General features: G+C 49.0%; 1 protein-coding gene across 1 annotated transcript; it reads left to right on the top strand.

The window, feature by feature from the left end:
• Positions 1-639: 639 nt before the first annotated feature.
• Positions 640-2,661, top strand: LOC128143585 (putative ankyrin repeat domain-containing protein 20A5). The gene is made up of 5 exons (XM_052790944.1): positions 640-848; positions 1,411-1,525; positions 1,780-1,944; positions 2,032-2,126; positions 2,541-2,661. Exons 1-5 carry the CDS (start codon positions 640-642, stop codon positions 2,659-2,661), a joined length of 705 nt encoding a protein of 234 aa, XP_052646904.1.
• Positions 2,662-19,808: the final 17,147 nt, after the last annotated feature.

Raw genomic sequence — 19,808 nt, 5'->3', positions numbered from 1 at the left:
GCTCAGTCCAGCTGGCTAGACGATCGTTCGGCTAGAGTCTCCTCCGGACGCACTTCCAGCAATTCCAGCGTTTTCTTGGCCCGCAGTCACGTCGGGGTCACCATTTGAGGAGATTGAAATAGACGGACGCCTGTAAAGTTGAAAGCAGACGACCCTTTATTGCTAAAACACACACATATTTATAGTCACATATTCTGCAAAGTCACTGTACACGCGCACAAGCATAAAATATGATTGGTTATATCAATACTGTACATGCACATAAACATAAGACATAATTGGTTATACTAACTCTGTACACGCGCCTAAACATAGGACATAATTGGTTATACCAACTAAAACATGCGAAACTTGTCTCAGTCTAATTGGTCGAGATAAACTGCCAAATTGGGGGGTTTTGTGCCAAGTTCCCTTTATCATGGAATGCACACCTGTGTTGTTCTAATTGGCATCTTTCTTTTTTTGTCTTCTTGTTTATTCTGTTCAAGGTCTTCTAAAGGCATTTGGAATGCTCTTGCGACCGTTAGCTAAATATGTGTCTACGCCTCCTGCTGCTGGTGGCTCCCAGCGGGGCCACGACCGTGCTGCAGCATGTGCTGCAGCATGTGCTGCAGTATGCGCCGCAGCATGCAGAGGGTCATGGCGCTCTTCAGCAAGAAGCGCCAGCAGTCGCCCTCCGGCAGCGCTTCTGGGCAGCCCTGCCCTCCAGCCGCTGCCACCAGTGCCTACGAGCTCGGGCAGAAGGACCCGGGCAGGCTGCACCGCGCGGCTGCCCGCGGCGCCCTGGCCCGGCTGAGGCGGTCGCAGCCGAAGAGAGGTGGCATCGAGGGGCAAGACCAGGAGAAGCGGTGAGGGGCTGCGGGCCGCTGACGGACACCTTGGCTGCTTCTGGCAGGCGTTGCTGCGGGAGGTTCTGAGCCAAGTTCCGCCAGGCCTCTCTCAAGCACCCTCTCTCAAGCACCAGCAGCACGTTACAGCGCAGAGCCTGCTGGTCCAGCGGGAGCATCAGCGTGGTGCGATCAACCCCCCTGGCAGCTTGTGGGTGCCCCGCAGAAGTGCCCGCTCTCAAGGTTTTGCGTAGGATCAGATTCAAGCTAATTGCTTGAAAAGTGAGATTTGCCCTGTCAGCTGGGGGAGCGAGCTCCAGAGCTTTTCATTGCTCGTAGCTGCCGGGTTGGCTTGAGTGCTGTTGGAAGTGCCTGCCGCCGACCTGCTGCTTGGCAGTGGTCTCCCCGCAGGGTCGTTCTGCAGCTGCTCAGGCAGCACCAGTTCTCTTCTGCCCTGTGGGTGAGCGGTGCAGGAAAGCAGGAGGAGCAGAGTCTGGGCTGCAGGATCCCCAGGGCTGAGCGGCAACAGAGCTTTGGTTCGTTCGTTGTCTGTCTATGTTAAGCTCGTATGTTTAATTTTTAGGACACCTCTGCATGTCGCTTGTGCAAACGGGCACGTGGATGCCGTTGGATTTCGGGTACAAGAGAACTGCCAGCTGAACCTTGCTGACAATTTCAAGAGATCGCCACTGATGACGGTATGCGGAATATGTTACGCTCTTGTCAGTGGGACTTGCCGACTGTGCGTTAAATGAGAGGTGCCTGGCAGGATTCTTTACACGGACCTACGTGGTAACGTGCGTGTTGTAATAGGTGTGGAACGGGCATATGCTAGCTAATCTCGGAAGATGCTTTTCTTTCCCAGCATTCAGAAGCTGGCCGAGCTGTGACAGAGTGAAACATAAATGTTGGAAATCTTCCCTTTTTTGTGTGTTGTTCCCGGGCAGTACAGTGCCAGCAAGAAAAACGTGTGGCTATTTTGCTGCAGCATGGTGCCGACCCGAACCTGGCAGATGCTGACGGCAACACTGCCCTTCACCTTGCTGTCGTATCTCCTAATACAACGGTAGCAGGGCTGTTACTTGAGCATAATGCCAATATTAATGCTCAGAACCGGGTAACCTTGGCACTTGGTAAAGCTGCTCTTTTGAAAAGGTGCAGAACTTGTCTGGGTTTTTCTAACGGGGATTATTTGTCCTTTCAGGAGGGATATACCCCCCTTAATCTTGCTGTCTCCAAACATGATGAGGAGACGGTAGAGTTTCTTCACAAAAAAGGAACTGAAAATCAGCGTGAAAGGTGAGATATTTGTCAAAATGTGTCAAATGGCACATAGGTCTCTTTAGTCATCTGCAAGTATGATTGATGAGAGGCGTGGGAATGAGCTTTGAAAAAGAAGGAGCCACACGGAAGGAGTTCCCTGTGTGACTGGTAAAAGCAGGTCTGCGTTTGGCTGCTCTCATCCTTTCCACCCCAAAGACTGCAAGAAAGCGGTCTGTGGTGCCCCCTCCACACACAGACCCAGACCCAGACTGGGCAGGAAACTTGCCATTAGCTCAGCAGCACCACGGCTCTGCAGGAGAGGGTTTTTTAAGTGGCGGCATAGGTGGTGCTTAAGTGTTGTGAATGGAAGCGTTAGGAGAAAGAGAGGCAACGTTGTCCGAGAGACAAGGGGCATAAAGTGAAACACAAGGTGTTTTAACTGCGCGTAAGGAGAAAACTCGGCCTGAGGATGGTCAAGCAGTCGAACAGCTTGCCCCGGGAGTTTGTGCAGCCTCCATCCGTGGGGGCTTTGAAGAGCAGAGTGGAAGGACCCCTGAACAGCGTGGTCTGACCTCATAGCTCAGTCTGCTTTGGGGAGGCGGTTGGCCTGGACACCTCATGAGGTGCCTTCCAACCTGAATTCTCCAACGCTTCCGTGTATTTGGCTTTGCTTTCGCTGTGGTTGTAGGAAAGGGGGAAAGCATTGTTTTGGGAGCAAGCAGGGATTAAAATGATGGCAATGCAGTGCCTGCAGAAGCGGATCTATTTCATGACACGTTTTGGATGCTTTAGGATTGCTCTTACGGTTGCCACAGTTGCCGGGGATATAAATGCAAGCCAGCTTCTTTGGCATGGTGCTGCTACTGTTATAGAGATAACTCTGCCTTCATGGCTGTGGATTATGCTCGCGTGTGTAGACACGTTGGGTATATGGTTTATGTTGTCGTGAGAGGGGCTGAGTTGTCAGTTAATATATCGGTTTGTCCTGGTTTTGGCTGGGATAGGGTTCGTTTTCTTCCTAGTAGCTGGTATAGTGTTATGTTTTGGGTTCAATATGAGAAGAATGTTGGTAACACACTGATGTTTTCAGTTGTTGCTCAGTAGTGTTGAGACTAAGTCAAGGATTTTTCAACTTCTCATGCTCAGCCAGCAAGAAGGCTGGAGGGGCACAAGAAGCTGGGAGGGGACACAGCCAGGGCAGCTGACCCAAACTGGCCAAAGGGGTATTCCATACCATGTGACGTCATGCCCGGTATATAAACTGGGGGGAGTTGGCCTGGGGGGGATCGCTGCTCGGGAACTAACTGGGCATTGGTTGGAGAGCGGTGAGCAATTGCATCGTGCATCGCTTGTTTTGGATAGTCCAATTATTTTATTATTATTGTTGTCATCTTTCTATTGTTATTATTATCATTATTATTATTTTCTTCCTTTCTGTTCTACTAAACTGTTCTTATCTCAACCCGTGAGTATTACTTTTGTTTTCCCCGATTCTCTCCCCCATCCCACTGAGTAGGGGGGAAGCCAGCGAGCGGCTGCGTGGTGCTTAGTTACTGGCTGGGGTTAAACCACGACACGGTGAAAAAGCAAACCTGAAAGGGGTCTCTCTCAGGAGCCCCAATTTACTCTCTTTCAGGTTTGTTAGAAGAGAGTGCCTATTCAATGTAGTTAACACACGCAGTGCTTAGAATGCAACCGCAGTCTTTTTTGGCCTCTTGATCATACTTAGGAGCTGTCTAAACTCTCAAGTCCTCAGACTAACCATCGACATTTCTGAAGTTCTTCCAAGTCAGGACTGCATTTGAGGAGACTGTAGGCTGGCTTGACATGAATAGTTGCAGCATTAATGTAGCATCCTGTGGACATCGCACCCTTGCAGTTAGATGTGAATCTGCCAGAGGGCTTGTTAATTTTTGTAGTGCTCCCTATGGAGAGGTTGTTTATCAGTTTAGATTGTAGCCAGCAGGGCTGAAGTGCTTCACGGATGCCAATATGCATCTAGAGAATGAACAAGCCTGCAGTGGATATTTTTCATCATGGAACAGTAGTGCAAGAGTAAGGTGGGGGGTGGGGGTGTTACTGTTTCTCAGCTGGCAACAAAAATGGAGAGGCTGGGTGAGGAATGGCCGTTGCTGTCCTAGTCAAGCGTGTATGCAAAGATGTGGTTGTTTCTACCAACTCTATGTCTTCTCTTTCCGTATATATCCTTAGTAAGCTACTGGCAGAAAACACGGGGAGTGAAAACACAGAAGACTCTTCTGCAGGTGGTGTAGCAGACAAGGCACTTCTCAGCAGCTCCTGCCCTGTGAGGACTGCTGCCTTTACAAGGGCTGCACTTGCTCAGGACAGAGAAGGTAGGATCCTTAACTGTGGAAGAGCCGATGAGGAAAATCACTATGGCCTGTAGTAGAACCGTTCCTCATCTTTTGGATGCTGGGCTTGGATGATGGGAAAAAGCAGAGTGAGATGAACACTCACAGCGTGTCGCTTCTTGCCTCCTTTATAGGTGCCCTGCCAGTGGGAGGAGCAGAGCAAGAGGAAGATGCGGAATCTCCTGGGGATTTCGAGGTACTTTCTGTGAGGGACGCAGTGGGGTCCCCTTTGGTTCGCTTGCTTTTGGGCTTATTTACCTCTGGGCTTTTGACGTCTTCTGCTGCTCCCGCCACACATTTGTAACTGGGGGCCCTTGAAATACTTGTGCTCTTGGTCAGCTGTTCATTTAGGACTGGGACGAAGGCAGGTCAAGCTAATGACCTGGGTCTCCTAGCAACTGGCCTTTGAGTTTCATCTCTAGCATAGAAGCACTGAAGTTTCCCCTGCTTCCCCCTGGCACCGTGGAGGCGCTCAGCTGAGAAAGATGGAGAGAGGTCATCAGTTTTGCAGGTGCCTGCTGGTGGCAGGCAACTTTTCTTACCTTTAAATTCACTCTGAAGACTGACCTAATTATGTAACCTAAGAAGTAAAAGCACACCTCATCTTCTCATGTTCTTATCGAATTCTTTGTGCTCGTGTAACCACGTTTCTTTAGGACGGGGTCGCACAGCTGCAGCAGAAGCTTGCCAGTCCTCTTAAAAAGCAGCCTATGTCAGAAGCTTCTCTGGAAGTTACTACTATGCGCTACCACGGTGCCCTGGAGAGAGACAACCTGCGCTTGCAAAAGGAATTGGAAAGGGTCGAAGCTGAGGTATGGAAAGCCTGTCACTATAGGAATAAACCTGTGGGTGGCTGTTTCTTCCTGTTCATTGTGAAAAAGGACAAAACAGTATTCTGGGAGCCAGTAGGAGAGAGATCTAAGGAAGTTAACAGTGATCCCCTGTCATAATTCATGAAGCCAGTAAAACCTTCAGCCAGGTGGCCTCCTCCTCCTCCAGAGTGCAAGATAGCGTTACTTGAATCATCAAAAAGCCAATTCGTTTCTGCTGCAAGTAAGAGAGAATCTTGCTCCTCAATGCCACAGCAGAGGCTCTTGTTCAGGCTCTGGGGTAGTACTGCAGCAGTGGCCTTTCTCTTCCCTTCTTCCTCCCCTCCCCTGGTGATAAACGCAGCTGGCCCTTTGGGGAGCTCCTCGCAAGCTGGAGGGGCAAGGCAGTGCACTAGGAGCAGCCTTCTTGTGGCTAGGTCCGAACAGAGCGGTTTGCTCTCTCTCAAAATTCACCCCTGCTCTGAGCCACTATTTCCCTGTTCCAGATATTGCACTCTTTCTTTACAGTCTTCTGTTTGTATACAACAGATGTTCCTTATTTGTAGTTTGCTAAATATGTCTGAAAGTCATTGTCTTTGTTTTGGGTGCACAGTGTGTAAAACAATGTGAGCCACCTTCATGGATGAAGGAACTTTGAAACAGATGTTAGGGTTTGGGCTTCTTTTAAGAGTACAGGTATCAGAACCACATGCATTGAACTAAGCAAGAAGAAGAGCTGGTTTGCAGGTGGTGTGTTTGTACTGTATCTGCAAAGCAGCATCTCAGCATCTTTTTTCCCCCCTTCTTTGGCCCTGCTGTAATTTGCCATCCTTAAGCAGCCTTCTTGCAAGTGAATCGTAAGCTACTTTCTGAGGCGGGGACCACCTTTTGCAGTATTCTTATTGAAACTGAAGTATAGAGGCCTTGGAGTTCTCAACTAAAAATCATCATGTTCGTGACTTGAAGACTGCCTTGGATAATAAGGAAAGGGAAGTAATAGCTTCTACCCAGAAACTGCAGGACCTCCTGTTGGCATCTTCTGGGAGTAATACGACTAGAAAACAACTGGAAGAACGCGTGCAACGGTAAGAGATTAACACAGTGAAGCAAGGTCTGTCGCTTACTAGGATGGTGTGAAAACAACAGGATAGCCTTGTTGCATCACAGCAAGTTAATATATGATTTTGAAGGATGCTTTTGTCTTAGATTTTGTTATTTCACGCTGTTCTTTCAGAACTGGTGCTCTGGTGGATTTCCCTCATAAGACCTGTATTTCTTTTTAAGCCTTGAAATTGGAAATGCCAGACTGGTAGCCACAGTCCAGCACCAAAACAATAGGATTGAAGCCCTTCAGAGAGACCTGCAAGCCTCTGCCTCAGTAAGCTGGTCACAAACTTCCCTTTTTGTGAGCTCCTGAGCCTAGTTACCTATTTCTGGGGGGAAATTTTAGGATGAGGTTTTCCTGGAGAGCCATGGGGAGCTCAGTTCCTGCATTCTACTGAATATAGGCTGCTCAGAAAGCAGCCTGGTGCATTCCCCAGCTTTCTGGTTTTGAGAGTTTTCCCATGCTACTATGGCAAGTCCTACTTAACGCTCTAAAATGTGAGGATTTGACTAGTTCATTTTCTTCACAGGAGCTTGTTCGGTGCTATGTTTTGAATTTGTGATGAAAACAGTGTTAACACCACAGGGGTGATTTAGTTATGGCTGAGCAGGGCTTGCACAGTGTCAAGGCCTTTTCTATTTCTCCTACTGCCCTGCCAGCAAGTAGGCTGCGGGGTGCCCAAGGAGCTGGGGCAGGGGGGCACAGCCAGACAGCTGACTCCAAATGACCATCCCGTATGACATCATGCTCAGCAATAAAACCTGCAGGGAAGAAGGAAGAAGGGATGGACATTTGGAGATATGGCATTTGTCTTTCCAAGTAACCATTAGGTATGATGAAGCCCTGCTTTCCTGGAAGTGGCTGAAAAACTGCCTGCCAATGAGAAGTAGTGAATGAATTCTTTGTTTTGCTTTGCTCGCACAGGCAGCTTTAACTTTACCTATGAAACTGTCTTTATCTCAACCCACAAGTTTTCTCACTCTTACCCTGCCGATGCTCTCCTCCATCCCACAGGGGTGGGGAGTGAGTGAGTGGCTGGGTGGTGCTGAGCTGCCTACTAGGGTTAAACCATGACAGATGCTAGATAGGATGGAAGTTGTGGGCAGGGGGGAGATCTGTGGTTGAAAGCTGAGAGAGGAGACTGGACTTGGGAGGTCCGTGTTACCTTTGCAGCTTTGTCACAGCTTGCCCTTGAGACCACGTTAGCTTCCTTTCCCGCCTGCGAACAGGTGCTGGTACTGTCCTGCCATGCAGGGAGCTAAGGTAAAGAATTAGGTGAGGCGATGCTGTACAGTAGCGGGCAGAGCACTTTCTCGCTCTCAGGAGATGTCGAGCTGTTACAGAGGCAGTGAGAGTAGGGTATTTTCTGTGGTGGGCACTAGAGGAATTATTATATTAAAAAGTATGTATTGTTAGGAACTCTGGAGGACCTTTGGAAGAAAGTTGTAGGGTGATCTTGTGCGTGTGTGTGTGTGCACGTGTCATCTTATCCCCCAAAGCTGCAACCCCATCTTGTCACTTCTAGAGTGTTCATTCTTTCCACCAGCTTCAACTGCTGCTCTTGGTTATGTTTCCTGAGGTGTGTTGTACACTCCGTGTTAACCTTAACTGTAGATGTTGGATGGGGAGAGGAGAGCTTAGACCTGTTTCCATTTAAGTTACTGCTTTCTACTGCAGTGCTGTCTTTCCAGTCACCTTAGTTTCTTCTTTTGCCGCTGTTGCTTTCACAGATGCAAAAGCAGAATGTGCTGCCTCTGACATCAGAGGACTCCCACAGCATGTGGGAAGAGCACTTGAAGTCAAGATCCCACCTTGAAGAGCGTGTTGCTCAGCTTGACAGAGAAAAGGCTGAACTCCTGGAACAGGTGAGCCCAGTAAATTCTCTGGACGCCTAGCCAATACCCTGGAGAACTGTGTCTACCTTTTTGTCTAGTTCTTACAGCCAGGTTTTTCTGTTATCCCTGCCATTCAGGCACTGAGTATCTTGTCATGTGGGGGTCACGCAGGAAGCAACAGATAGAGACGTACTGCAGCTTCTCTGTGGAGAATGCCAGATGCACGTACTGCACGTAGATATTGTTCCCATGCTGTGTGTGTCATGTATCTTTTCTATTTTGAAAGCGTGACAGTCAAGGACGGCAAGTGAAGAAGCTGGTAGAGGGGATACGCAGAGACGAAGTGTGTCTGTGCAAAGAACTGAGAATAAACTTCAAACTGCAGAAAGACTGTAAGAGGTATGGCTTTTTAGCATGGTGAAGAGGTATGCCTGAGTAGAAGTCAAGCTTTATTGAACTTCAATGTAAAAACAGGTGTATGTAACTGTTTGTGAGAAAATTCAAGCCTCGTGTTAGTTCTTGCAAGGTGCTTCTGCGCAATGAGCCTATAGTTTTCAATAGCTGCCAAAAGAACTGCAAATGCAGGTTGCCCTGCAGTTCTCCTGGGGAGGGGAAGGAAGTCTTTTATTCCTCTTTTCAGGTGAAATTTGGACCTTTCAAGGGGTTCGTGGCACAGTAATGCTGTTTTTTCTCAGTAATTGCTGGTGTGTAAAGCATGTTCAAGATGAAGCAAGCCATGTCTGCGCTGTTTACGTAAGAGTGTGTGAAAAAGGCCGGTTATTCCTTTGCTTCGTTGTTTTCTTGACTCATTTGCTGTGCAGGTTGAAGAGGCCTCTGAGCAGATCTATGAGAAAACTAAGCATATATGAGGAGAGAGGGATGGAGTCCCAGCTTAGTTTACAGAGAGAAATGAAGAACAACTGCTCTGAAATGGTCAATGAAGTTGGTAGATTAAGAACAAAGGTGAGCTCTGGTTTGTTTGGGGGTTCTTGGTGATTTTCTTTTGTTGGGTTTTGGTTTCTTGGATTTTGGGTTTTTTTTCTTCTTTCGAGACCTGTATTGCCCTTTTCCTATACATTTTTGGTATGGATGATTATCCGTTGTCTTCTTGATGTTGTTTCTGTTGTTGCAGTAGTAGATGATGATAACCACTGCTGTAGTTGTCATCATGCGTAAAAATGAATGTGCAGAGCGCTATCTGCAAAGGCACATCAAGGGTGAGCCGAGAGTTGCAGCAAGGCTGGCAGGGTCCATGAGGTCATGGGCAGTCCCACAGGCCCTCACCAAGAAGAGCAGAATAGGTCTGGTGACAGCAAGCAGGGTCAGCCAAGAGTGCAGATCGCCAGGCCAGTCCATAGGGACTGCAGTCCTACCAGGATGTCACGTCCATGGGTGAGGTTCAGGGCTGAGAGCAGTAAGGCTCGGCACAGGCTTGGCTGCAGCTTGAGGCCATGGCAGCGTCTTCTAGGTCTTACAGATGAATTCCTTCTCTGGAAGAGAGGGAATTAACACCACCATTACTGGGAACAACTGTATGAAGTTGGCTTTGCCCGAGGTCACCCCTTGAGCTCTGTCTTAGGCAGGAGTTGAGCAGAAGGCAGTTCAGGTTTTGCTTTTCTAAACGGTGTCGTTGTTTCCCAGGGCGCGATGCAGCTGAGGCGATGCAGAAAAAATTCTGTAACTTATTGCTCGCTAGTAGCTGTCTCGGCCCATCTTTCCCTTGTCATGGGCACCCAGAAGTAGATTTCCCAGAAGTGCTTTTGAGGTTGCTCTGGCTGTTCAGTAGCACGTAACCTTTTATCTACTTCTCCGCTCATTGCTCAGATTTGTTGCTAGAGCAGCCATGTTTCAGAGCTACGTTCGTATTTGGAAGGCATTGTAGAATGAGTCAACTGCCTTTGCAGTGGCTCCTTTTTAGTCCAGAAGTCAGTAGTGGGTTTGTGTTTCTGTTGGAGAGTTGTTTCGAATGACAGGGAAGGCCGTTACATTTAGGCGGTTTTAGATAAGTCTAAAGTTTCTACTTTGCTAGAGACTCTTTCAAGTGTTTAGTATGCTGGTTTCCTCCACTTTTATTAAAAGAAGACAGGGTATTATGTTTTATCTTCAACAGGTACAGAAAATGTATGTTTCTGGAGGGGGGAAGAGGAGGATAGAGCTGTAGTTGACCGTTGGGACTTACTGAAAGTCTGATATTTCCTGCAAATTTTTGAAAACAAACTGCGGCTTCGACCTAAAGAGAATATGTCTTCCTCCACCACCGCTGTAAAAGCTGTGTTCTGAACCACTATTTACAAATCTTTCAGTGTAATGGAAAAAAAAGAGCATCTGTTTCTTGTCTTGTCAGTTCTGTAATGAAGCTTTGATTGTGTTGACAGCATGTAAACTTTCCTCTAAAGCATGACACGTGTTGTTTCTGATGAAACCAGAAGGTGGCTAGGTATGGGTGTGTGTGATTTCCCGTGAGCATATGAGCACCTCATGGAAGAATAGCCTTAGTGCTTTTCCACTTAGCCCTATGCGTGAAATGCTGCTAGTTTGGCACCTCTCGGTCCTCTTGATACCTACTGCAGAAGAACTGAGAAAGGATGGGAGCCTGAGGAATCCTATCAGGAATGTTGTGAAAGCTGTTCTTGTTTTAAAAGAAGAGACTGGTTTCACTTTGGTTTTAATACTGAGTCAGCAGATGGTAAATACAGCCTCGATGGCCAACCCCTTTACTGATTTTCACAGAACTGAGTAATTGTAGATCTGAGTTCCCCGGTTTTGGGGGTTCTTTTTTTTTTTTTGCTGTCTACAGGTTGGTGAACTTTCCCAGCAGCTGGAGATAGAGTCTAAAAAATGCATGCAGCTAGAAGCACAAAATCAGGGTTTGCGAGAAGAGTTGTCCACCATGCGTGGGAACCATGAAAAACTGGAGAAGAGCAAATGCCAGCTGAAAGAAGAGGTGGCTAACCTCAAACATCATTTGGAGACTAACATGGTGGATCGCAGCCAACTAGAACAATATAAAAGAGAGATGGAAGAACGAGCCGGACAAGAGATAAGACAAAAACTACAAGAAGTCAATCTGGTTTTGCAGGTAAGTGAATTTCTCACATGTGTCTGTAGTCTCTATTACATACTTTTGTTGTGGTTGTCATTTTTTTAGTATTTTAATTTTGGTGCCTGATTCTGTCTGTTAGTGCTGTGCTTCTGTCTTTCGTAAAGGGCAGTGGGAGAAGAGAATATGGTTGGGCAAGAGTGCTTTCGTGTGTGTGTAATGAGCCTGCAGGTCCCTGAATCAAAAGCTTGCCCAAGGTAGATTTCCGTTTTGCAGTTCTTGGGGGGGGCGGGGGGGGGGAGGTTATCACTGTCCGCTGGTCCTGTTCATCCTTGAATGGGTGTTGTAACTTCCAGTTGTCATGGCCAGGCATACAGGTCCTCCTTTGCCATTGTATGGGGAAAAGTACTCAGAAAAGAAGTCACCAAAGTTGCGGGGTGGAGATGAGGGATCCTTATAATTTCTTTGAGGAATCTTTTTCTATATGCGCTGTCCTACAGAGATGGTGTTCTCTCATTAGTAGCTTTGATGAACAGTAGTGCTAAGAGGGGGGTGTAAGAGATGGAATTGTTATCTTGAGCCGTTTGTCTGAAAGATTGTTAGGTGTGAGGGACTGGACTGTCATCTCAAGGAACTGTGAACTGTTTACCTTGAGCCCTTTGTCTCTGAGATGGCCTGATAAAGCAGGACACTCTTCTGTCCATAAGGATGATTACCAGGCCATTGAGGCATCCAGGGGAGGAAATGGGGCTGGAGCTGATTAGATACTGGTTTCTAATGTCAATCAGGGGAAGGTCCTGTGATAGACGAAACATGCAGCGCACAACATCATCGAAATATGCCCTATAAAAATCCGCAGAGACAAGCCGGGGGGCTTTCCCCACCACCGAAGAATTGAAGATCGAGGACCAACGGGACGCCACTGGATCCGTGGCGGTGACCATCCTTGCAACTCCCACCACCGACTGCTTGCCTGAGGACCAACGGGACACCGCTGGATCCGTTGGTGGTGACTATCCTAGCAATCCTATCCCGACTGCTTGCTTAATTTCTACCTTTTCTTCCATTCCATCCTATCGCCACTATTTTTCGCTTTTGATACTTTTGATAATAAAAGCTCTTCTGGGTATTCAGCATTTGACCTTGTTTGTGTCTTAATCTCGCTCTTGGGATCTTATCAAAACCTTCCCCGACATTGGATCGGGACAGGGGGGCTCTTTCTGAAGAACTGTTTAATGTGGTAGTTCCAGGGTTCTGCCTTGATTGCTGATGGTAGTGAGGAGGCACAGTTGCCTCAGCGAGTGAAGCTGGGCCCCTTGAAATTGGGTACGTGCAATTGACTGGCAGGGAGAGTTCTCTTCTTCTTTGCAGTGGTTGAAAGTGCGTTATCTGCTTCAGACGCAGGCAGCCTCCCAGGACCGATTAGAACAAATCAGAGCCAGTCATCACGCTTCACTGAGAAACCAGCTAAAAGACAGAATTGGAGATCTTGAACGTGCATTGGACAGAATAAAAAATACACAGCAAGACAGTATTCTTCAAAAAGAATCCACGCAGGCAGAAGTGGAAAGGTACAAAGAGCTGCACCTGGAGGAAGTAAAAATAAGAAGATGCCTAGCAAATAAACTGGAAAGGTAAGCTTATGCTTTTTTGGAGTGGTAATAAGATACTACTTTTTCCCCATGCATTTTCCTCCTAAAATCCCTCTTCTGCATCTGGTAGCATTGTGTATGTAAGCAGAAGAAGGCATATTTCCGAGGAAAGTAGCTTAAGACCCTTTCCCTTCATTACAACTGTCTTCATTTCTCTTTAGTGTTCCAGCAGTAACACCACTGATCATGGCATTAATAGGGTACTCTGTGTGTGGCAGAAAAGATAAATTTCATGTCCTTTATTGCTTGAATAAGGATAGGCACTTCAGAGAACAGAATTTGATTCTGGGAAGCAAAAAAAAAAAAAACAAAATTTTTTTTTGGCTTGCATTTTAGCAGCATGTCTGAGGTTTGAGCTTTCCTTGGGAAGGGAAGGGTAGTCCAGAGTTCTTATGCAGGTGAAGTACCTTTCAGAAGAACCTGTGCAAACACATGGTATTCACAGATTGTTTTGAAGCCCTAATGCTGAGAAGTCGTAAGTGTTGGTAACTCTTGCTGCTGCTTGCAGGTAGTGTGACTTCCTAGAAATAGGCTCTCCGCCAAGACTTCCGATCAAATTATATTCTTGTTTTAGAGGCTTTTAATCCCTTCCACTTTCAAAAGTTGAAGAATAGTCAAAGACCTGGGGGGTGACTTTGCAAAAGTGTCATTACCAAAGATAATTCTTTGTATGCTTCTGAATGTTTCAGAGCTGATGAGAGACTAGCAGAAGCCAATGCTAAGCTCCTTCAGGAGCGCCACAGAAGCAGACCTTTAATCGCAAGCAGCATTGTCAGTGGAGGTCTGGCTGCAAGTCCAGTTCTGTATGCAACTGAAGTGGGACATCTTGGCAACCATTTGGCACTGAACGGAAGTCGAAGTCTAGGAGGAAGCTTCCTAAGCCAAACCGGGAACGCATTATCGTCAAGAAAGAGGGTTGAAGCCTATGTGGCTAAGGTAAGAATTTTGAAATAGAGAGACGTCAGTCAGCGGCGAGGCCAGCAGCGCGGGCGTTGCCAGGGGCAACCGCGGGAGATTTGAACGCGGTGTAACGGTCAGCAGCAGTCAGTCAGCGGCGAGGCCAGCAGACCCAACGGTAAGGCGGCGGCTAAGCGCTAGGCTGAGGCTGAGGCTGAGGCGGAGCGGGAGGTTCCCGAGGCCCGGGAGCGCCGGGGAAGAGCGGAGGGACCCGGCCGGAGCCGGCGGCTCTCGCGAGAGAGGCTGACGCGGCGCGGGCGTTGCCGGGGCAACCGCGGGAGATTTGAACGGCCCTGAGGAGCGCCGGCGACCAGGGTGTGGCGCGGCAGTTCGCGCAGGCAGGGCGTGCAGGCAGGGAGCGCAGGCAGTTCGCGCAGCCCCCTCTTCCTCTTCCCAGCTCGAGAAGGCTACTCAAGCGGTGGGCGTCGGCCCGGAGGGAGACCCAGGTATGGTCGCCACTCGGGTGACAGCCATTGTTAGGAAAAATGTGGCAACGCGGACAGAGGTGCCATGCAAACATGCAGCTGTCCGGGTCTCTGGCTGCAGGGAGTGCCTGAGTCTATCACTGATGACGGAGGGCAGCGGGGACACCTCTTGTGTGAGGTGTGATGTTGCAGGGAACCAACTGGAGACGTGAGCCGAGTAACAACCGGACACCGATATGGTTAAAGTTGTTCTCCCTTTATTGCCCAAATAGCGTGCTTATATACCTTGTCAAGCTAAACATCAGCTGTCCACGCGCCATAAGCTAAAATAGAATTGGTTATACTAGCTCTGTACACGCGCATAAACATAGGACACAATTGGTTATACTAACTAAAACATGCGAAACTTGTCTCAGTCTAATTGGTCAAGATAAACTGCCGAACTGAGGTTCTTCATGCCAAGTTCCCTTTATCGTGGAATGCGCACCTGTGTTCTTCTAATTGGCATCTTTCTTTTTTTGTCTTCTTGTTTATTCTGTTCAAGGCCTTCTAAAGGCGTCTGGAACGCTCTTGCGACCGCTAGCTAAATATGTGTCCGCAACAGTGTGACCAGGTGAATGATCTGCTCAGCCTGGTGGTAGAGCTGAAGGAGGAAGTGGAAAGGTTGAGGAGTATCGGGGAGTGTGTGAGAGGGAGATAGATTGGTGCGCCCACATCCTCCCATCCCTGAGGCAGAGGCAGCAGATGGAGGCTCCGCAAGAAGCGGAGGTTCCCCTGCCCTCCTGCCACCAGGCAGGAGGGGACCTAAGAGATGGAGGGCAATGGATACAGGTCCCTGCTCGGGGAGGCAGGCGAATCCCCTCCCGGTCTCCTTCACCTTCCCAGTTGCCCCTACACAACAGCTTTGGGGCTCTGGAACTTGAGGACCAGGCCAGTGAAGATCAGGGTGTAGACGAAGTCCTATCTAGGGAGGTGCCTAGGCCCAGTCGGGCAGCCCCACGCGTTCTCGCATCCTCTGAAAAAAGAAAAAGGAGGGTAATTGTCGTAGGCGACTCCCTTCTGAGGGGGACAGAGGGCCCGATATGGAGACCTGACCCATCCCACAGGGAAGTCTGCTGCCTCCCTGGGGCCCGGGTAAAAGACATTACCAGGAAACTCCCTGGTCTGGTTCGGACCTCCGATTATTACTCATTGCTGGTTGTGCAGGTTGGCAGTGATGAGATTGCGGAGAGAAATCCAAAGGCAATCAAAAGGGACTTCAGGGCACTGGGACGATTAGTGGAAGGATCGGGAGCACAGGTAGTGTTTTCCTCCATCCCTTCAGTGACAGGGAAATACACTGAAAGGAACAGGAAAACACACCTGGTTAATACGTGGCTCAGAGGCTGGTGCCATCGGTGGAATTTGGGGTTTTTTGATCATGGGGAGGTTTACACGGCACCGGGCTTGCTAGCGACAGATGGTGTCCAGCTATCTCAAAGGGGTAAAAGAATCCTCGCTCGTGAGATGGCAGGGCTCAGAGAGAGGGCTTTAAACTAGGTTCGAAGGGGGTAAGGGATAAAGCTAGGTGCACCAGAGATGAGCCTGGGGGCAGCATGCCGATGTTAGGGGTGGATTCGATAGGTCAGCTCAAATGCATCTATGCCAATGCACGCAGCGCGGGCGATAAACAGGAGGAGCTGGAAGCCATTGTGCAGCAGGATAGATATGACTTAGTCGCCATCACGGAAACATGGTGGGACGTCTCCCATGACTGGAGTGCTGCAATGGATGGCTACAAGCTCTTCAGAAGGGATAGGCAAGGTAGAAGAGGTGGTGGGGTGGCTCTCTATGTTAGGGAATGTTTTGACTGTACAGAGCTACACGATTCTGATGACAAGGTGGAGTGCTCATGGGGGAGGATGAGAGGGAAAGCCGATAAGACAGATATTGTGCTGGGAGTCTGTTATAGACCGCCCGACCAGGTTGAAGAGATGGATGAATCGTTCTACAAGCGGCTGGCAGTAGTCTCAGAATCGTGTGCCCTTGTCCTCGTGGGGGACTTTAACTTTCCAGACATCTGCTGGAAATACAACGCAGCAGGGAGTAAACAATCGAGGAGGTTCCTGGAGTGTGTGGAAGATAACTTCCTGACACAGCCGGTGGGTGAGCCAACCAGGGGAGGAGCCTTGCTAGATCTGTTGTTTACGAACAGGGAAGGACTGGTGGGAGGTGTGATGGTCGGAGGCCGTCTTGGGCTTAGCGACCATGAAATGATAGAATTTTCAGTTCTTGGTGAGGCAAGGAAGGTGGTCAGCAAAACCACCACTATGGACTTCCGGAGGGCAAACTTTGGCCTCTTCAAGGCACTGGTTGAGAGAGTCCCTTGGGAGACGGTCCTGAAGGGCAAAGGGGTCCAGGAGGGATGGACATTCTTTAAGAAGGAAATCTTAATGGCTCAGGACCAGGCTATTCCCATGTGCCGCAAGTCGGACCGCCGAGGAAAACGACCGGCCTGGCTGAACGGGGAGCTTTTGCTAGGAGTCAAGAAAAAAAGGAGAGTTTATCATCTCTGGAGGAAAGGGCGGCAACTTGGGAGGAGTACAGGGATCTTGTTAGATCATACAGAGAGAAAATTAGAAAGGCAAAAGCTCAGCTAGAACTAAATCTGGCCACTATTGTAAGGGACAACAGAAAATGTTTTTACAAACATGTTAACAGTAAAAAGAATCCCAAGGAGAATATCTATCCTTTAATGGATACAGAAGGGAACGTAGCCACCAGAGATGAGGAAAAGGCCGAGGTACTTAATGCCTTCTTTGCCTCAGTCTTTAATAGTGAGTCCAGTCATCCTCAGGGTACTCCACCCCCTGAGCTGGAAGGTAAGGATGAAGAGCAGAACATACCTCCCTTAATCCAGGAGGAAACAGTTAGTGACCTACTACGCCATCTGGACACTCACAAACCTATGGGACCTGATGGGATCCATCCAAGAGTACTTAGGGAACTGGCAGAGGTCCTTGCCAAGCCACTCTCTATCATCTATCAGTGATCCTGGTCAACAGGGGAGGTCCCAGAGGACTGGACGCTTGCCAGTGTGACTCCCATTTATAAGAAGGGTCGGAGGGAGGATCCGGGGAACTACAGGCCTGTCAGCCTGACCTCGGTACCGGGGAAGATTATGGAACGGTTTGTCTTGAGAGCACTCACATGGCAAGTCCAGGAGAAGCAGGGGATCAGGCCCAGTCAGCGTGGGTTTACAAAAGGCAGGTCCTGCTTGACCAACCTGATCTCCTTCTATGACCGGGTGACCCGCCTAGTGGATGAGGGAAAGGCTGTGGATGTTATCTTCCTTGACTTCAGCAAGGCCTTTGACACTGTCTCTCATGGCATACTCCTTGAGAAACTGGCGTCTCATGGCTTGGAGAAGCGTACTCTTCGCTCGGTGAAAAACTGGCTGGATGGCCGAGCCCAGAGGATTGTGGTGAATGGGGTGAAATCCAGTTGGCGGCGGGTCACAAGTGGTGTTCCTCGGGGCTCGGTCTTGGGCCCTGTTCTCTTTAATATCTTTATCGATGATTTGGATGAGGGGATTGAGTGCACCCTCAGCAAGTTTGCAGACGACACCAAGTTGGGAGGCAGGGTCGACCTGCTTGAGGGTAGGGAGGCTCTACAGAGAGATCTGGACAGGCTGGATCGATGGGCTGAGGCCAATCGTATGAAGTTCAACAAGGCCAAGTGCCGGGTCCTGCACTTCGGTCACAGCAACCCCATGCAGCGCTACAGGCTTGGGGAAGAGTGGCTGGAAAGCTGCCCGGCAGAGAAAGACCTGGGTGTGCTGGTTGACAGCCGGCTGAATATGAGCCGGCAGTGTGCCCAGGTGGCCAAGAAGGCCAACGGCATCCTAGCCTGTATCAGCAATAGTGTGGCCAGCAGGAGCAGGGAGGCGATTGTTCCCCTGTACGCGGCACTGGTGAGGCCGCACCTCGAGTACTGCGTTCAGTTTTGGGCCCCTCGCTACAAGACAGACATTGAGTTGCTGGAGCGTGTTCAGAGAAGGGCAACCAGGTTGGTGAGGGGCCTGGAGCATAAGTCTTATGAGGAGTAGCTGAGGGAGCTGGGGCTGTTTAGTCTAGAGAAGAGGAGGCTGAGGGGAGACCTTATCGCTCTCTACAACTACCTGAAGGGGGGTTGTAGTGAGGTGGGTGCTGGTCTCCTCTGTCAGGTGGCTGGAGATAGGACAAGAGGAAATGGCCTCAAGTTGAGGCAAGGGAGATTTAGGTTAGATATTAGGAAAAATTTCTTTACTGAGGGGGTTGTCAGACATTGGAATAGGCTGCCCAGGGAAGTGGTTGAGTCACCGTCCCTGGAGGTATTCAAAAAGCGAGTAGATGGGGTACTTCAGGACATGGTTTAGTGGGCATGGATGATGGTTGGACTCGATGATCTTGAAGGTCTTTTCCAACCCAAATGATTCTATGATTCTATGATTCGAGGTTGGAAGGGACCTCTGGAGGTCATCTGGTCCAACCCCCCTGCTCAAGGAGGACCACCTAGAGACGGTTGCCCAGGACCATGTTGTCTTTTGAGTATCTCCAAGGATGGAGACTCCACAGCCTCCGCGGGCAATGCTGGGTCACCCTCACGGTGAAAAAGTGTTTCCTGATGTCCAGACAGAACCTCCTGTGTTTCAGTTTGTGCCCATTGCCTCTCATGGTATTCATGTTGATTGTTGTATTAAAAATCGCTGTAGCTTTAGACATTCGCAGTTCCTACATCAACACCTGTGGTGCACCTGAAACACTTCGTGTGGGGAAAAAAGGAATGCTAATATATCAACTTTGAGCCTCTTTAGTACTTTCCAAAACTTGTGTGATAGGACAGCCCATCTCTTTGTTGCTGGTGGCCGCTGATGATGTGGTGGCTGTTGTGGGGCATTTATGTCAACAAAACAAGCAGTTCTACTTCTTTCAGGGAGTTACCTGTTGTTACTGAAGATCTGCAGTTGTCATTTCCTGTCTGCAAAAGTCACTAGCAATCGGAAGATTATACAACAAAGTCCCAGTGTGGCAGTACATCCCGCCCCCCCCATCCTGCCAGCAGGAAACAAAACTTCTCCAGGAAGGGAGAAGGGGAAGGAAACCCTGGAGGCTGCGGGTTGAAATTTGAACTGGCCAGTCGAGATGCGCCAGGTACACCGAGGTGACCCTCCTAGCCAATAGAATTAAATGACCACAGGTCAGATTCGACAGGGGTATAAACGGGGTCCCGCCGGAGGACACGTTGGCAGTCCTCCTCGGAGCAGCGGGTCTGCAGTCGGGGACTCCCCCTCGGGCTAGGGCACCGCCCGAGGTAACTCCTCGAGGGAGAGAGCCCTCAGCTTTTAGGTGAGTGATACGCGCGTTTTGAGCCATCGCTTTAAATCTTGGGAATTCTTAAGTCAGCCGTGTAGTACTAATTCTCTTTACATCATTGAGCCTGTGGTTTTATTAGATGTTACCGGACTTCTAACTAACTTTTGCTGAAGAATAAATCTGAGTTTTA

This window comes from Harpia harpyja, chromosome 6 (assembly GCF_026419915.1).
Source record: "Harpia harpyja isolate bHarHar1 chromosome 6, bHarHar1 primary haplotype, whole genome shotgun sequence".
Lineage (NCBI taxonomy): Eukaryota > Metazoa > Chordata > Aves > Accipitriformes > Accipitridae > Harpia > Harpia harpyja.
The sequence above is the reverse complement of the archived record's forward strand: the minus strand, read 5'-3'. Positions and strand labels throughout refer to the sequence as shown.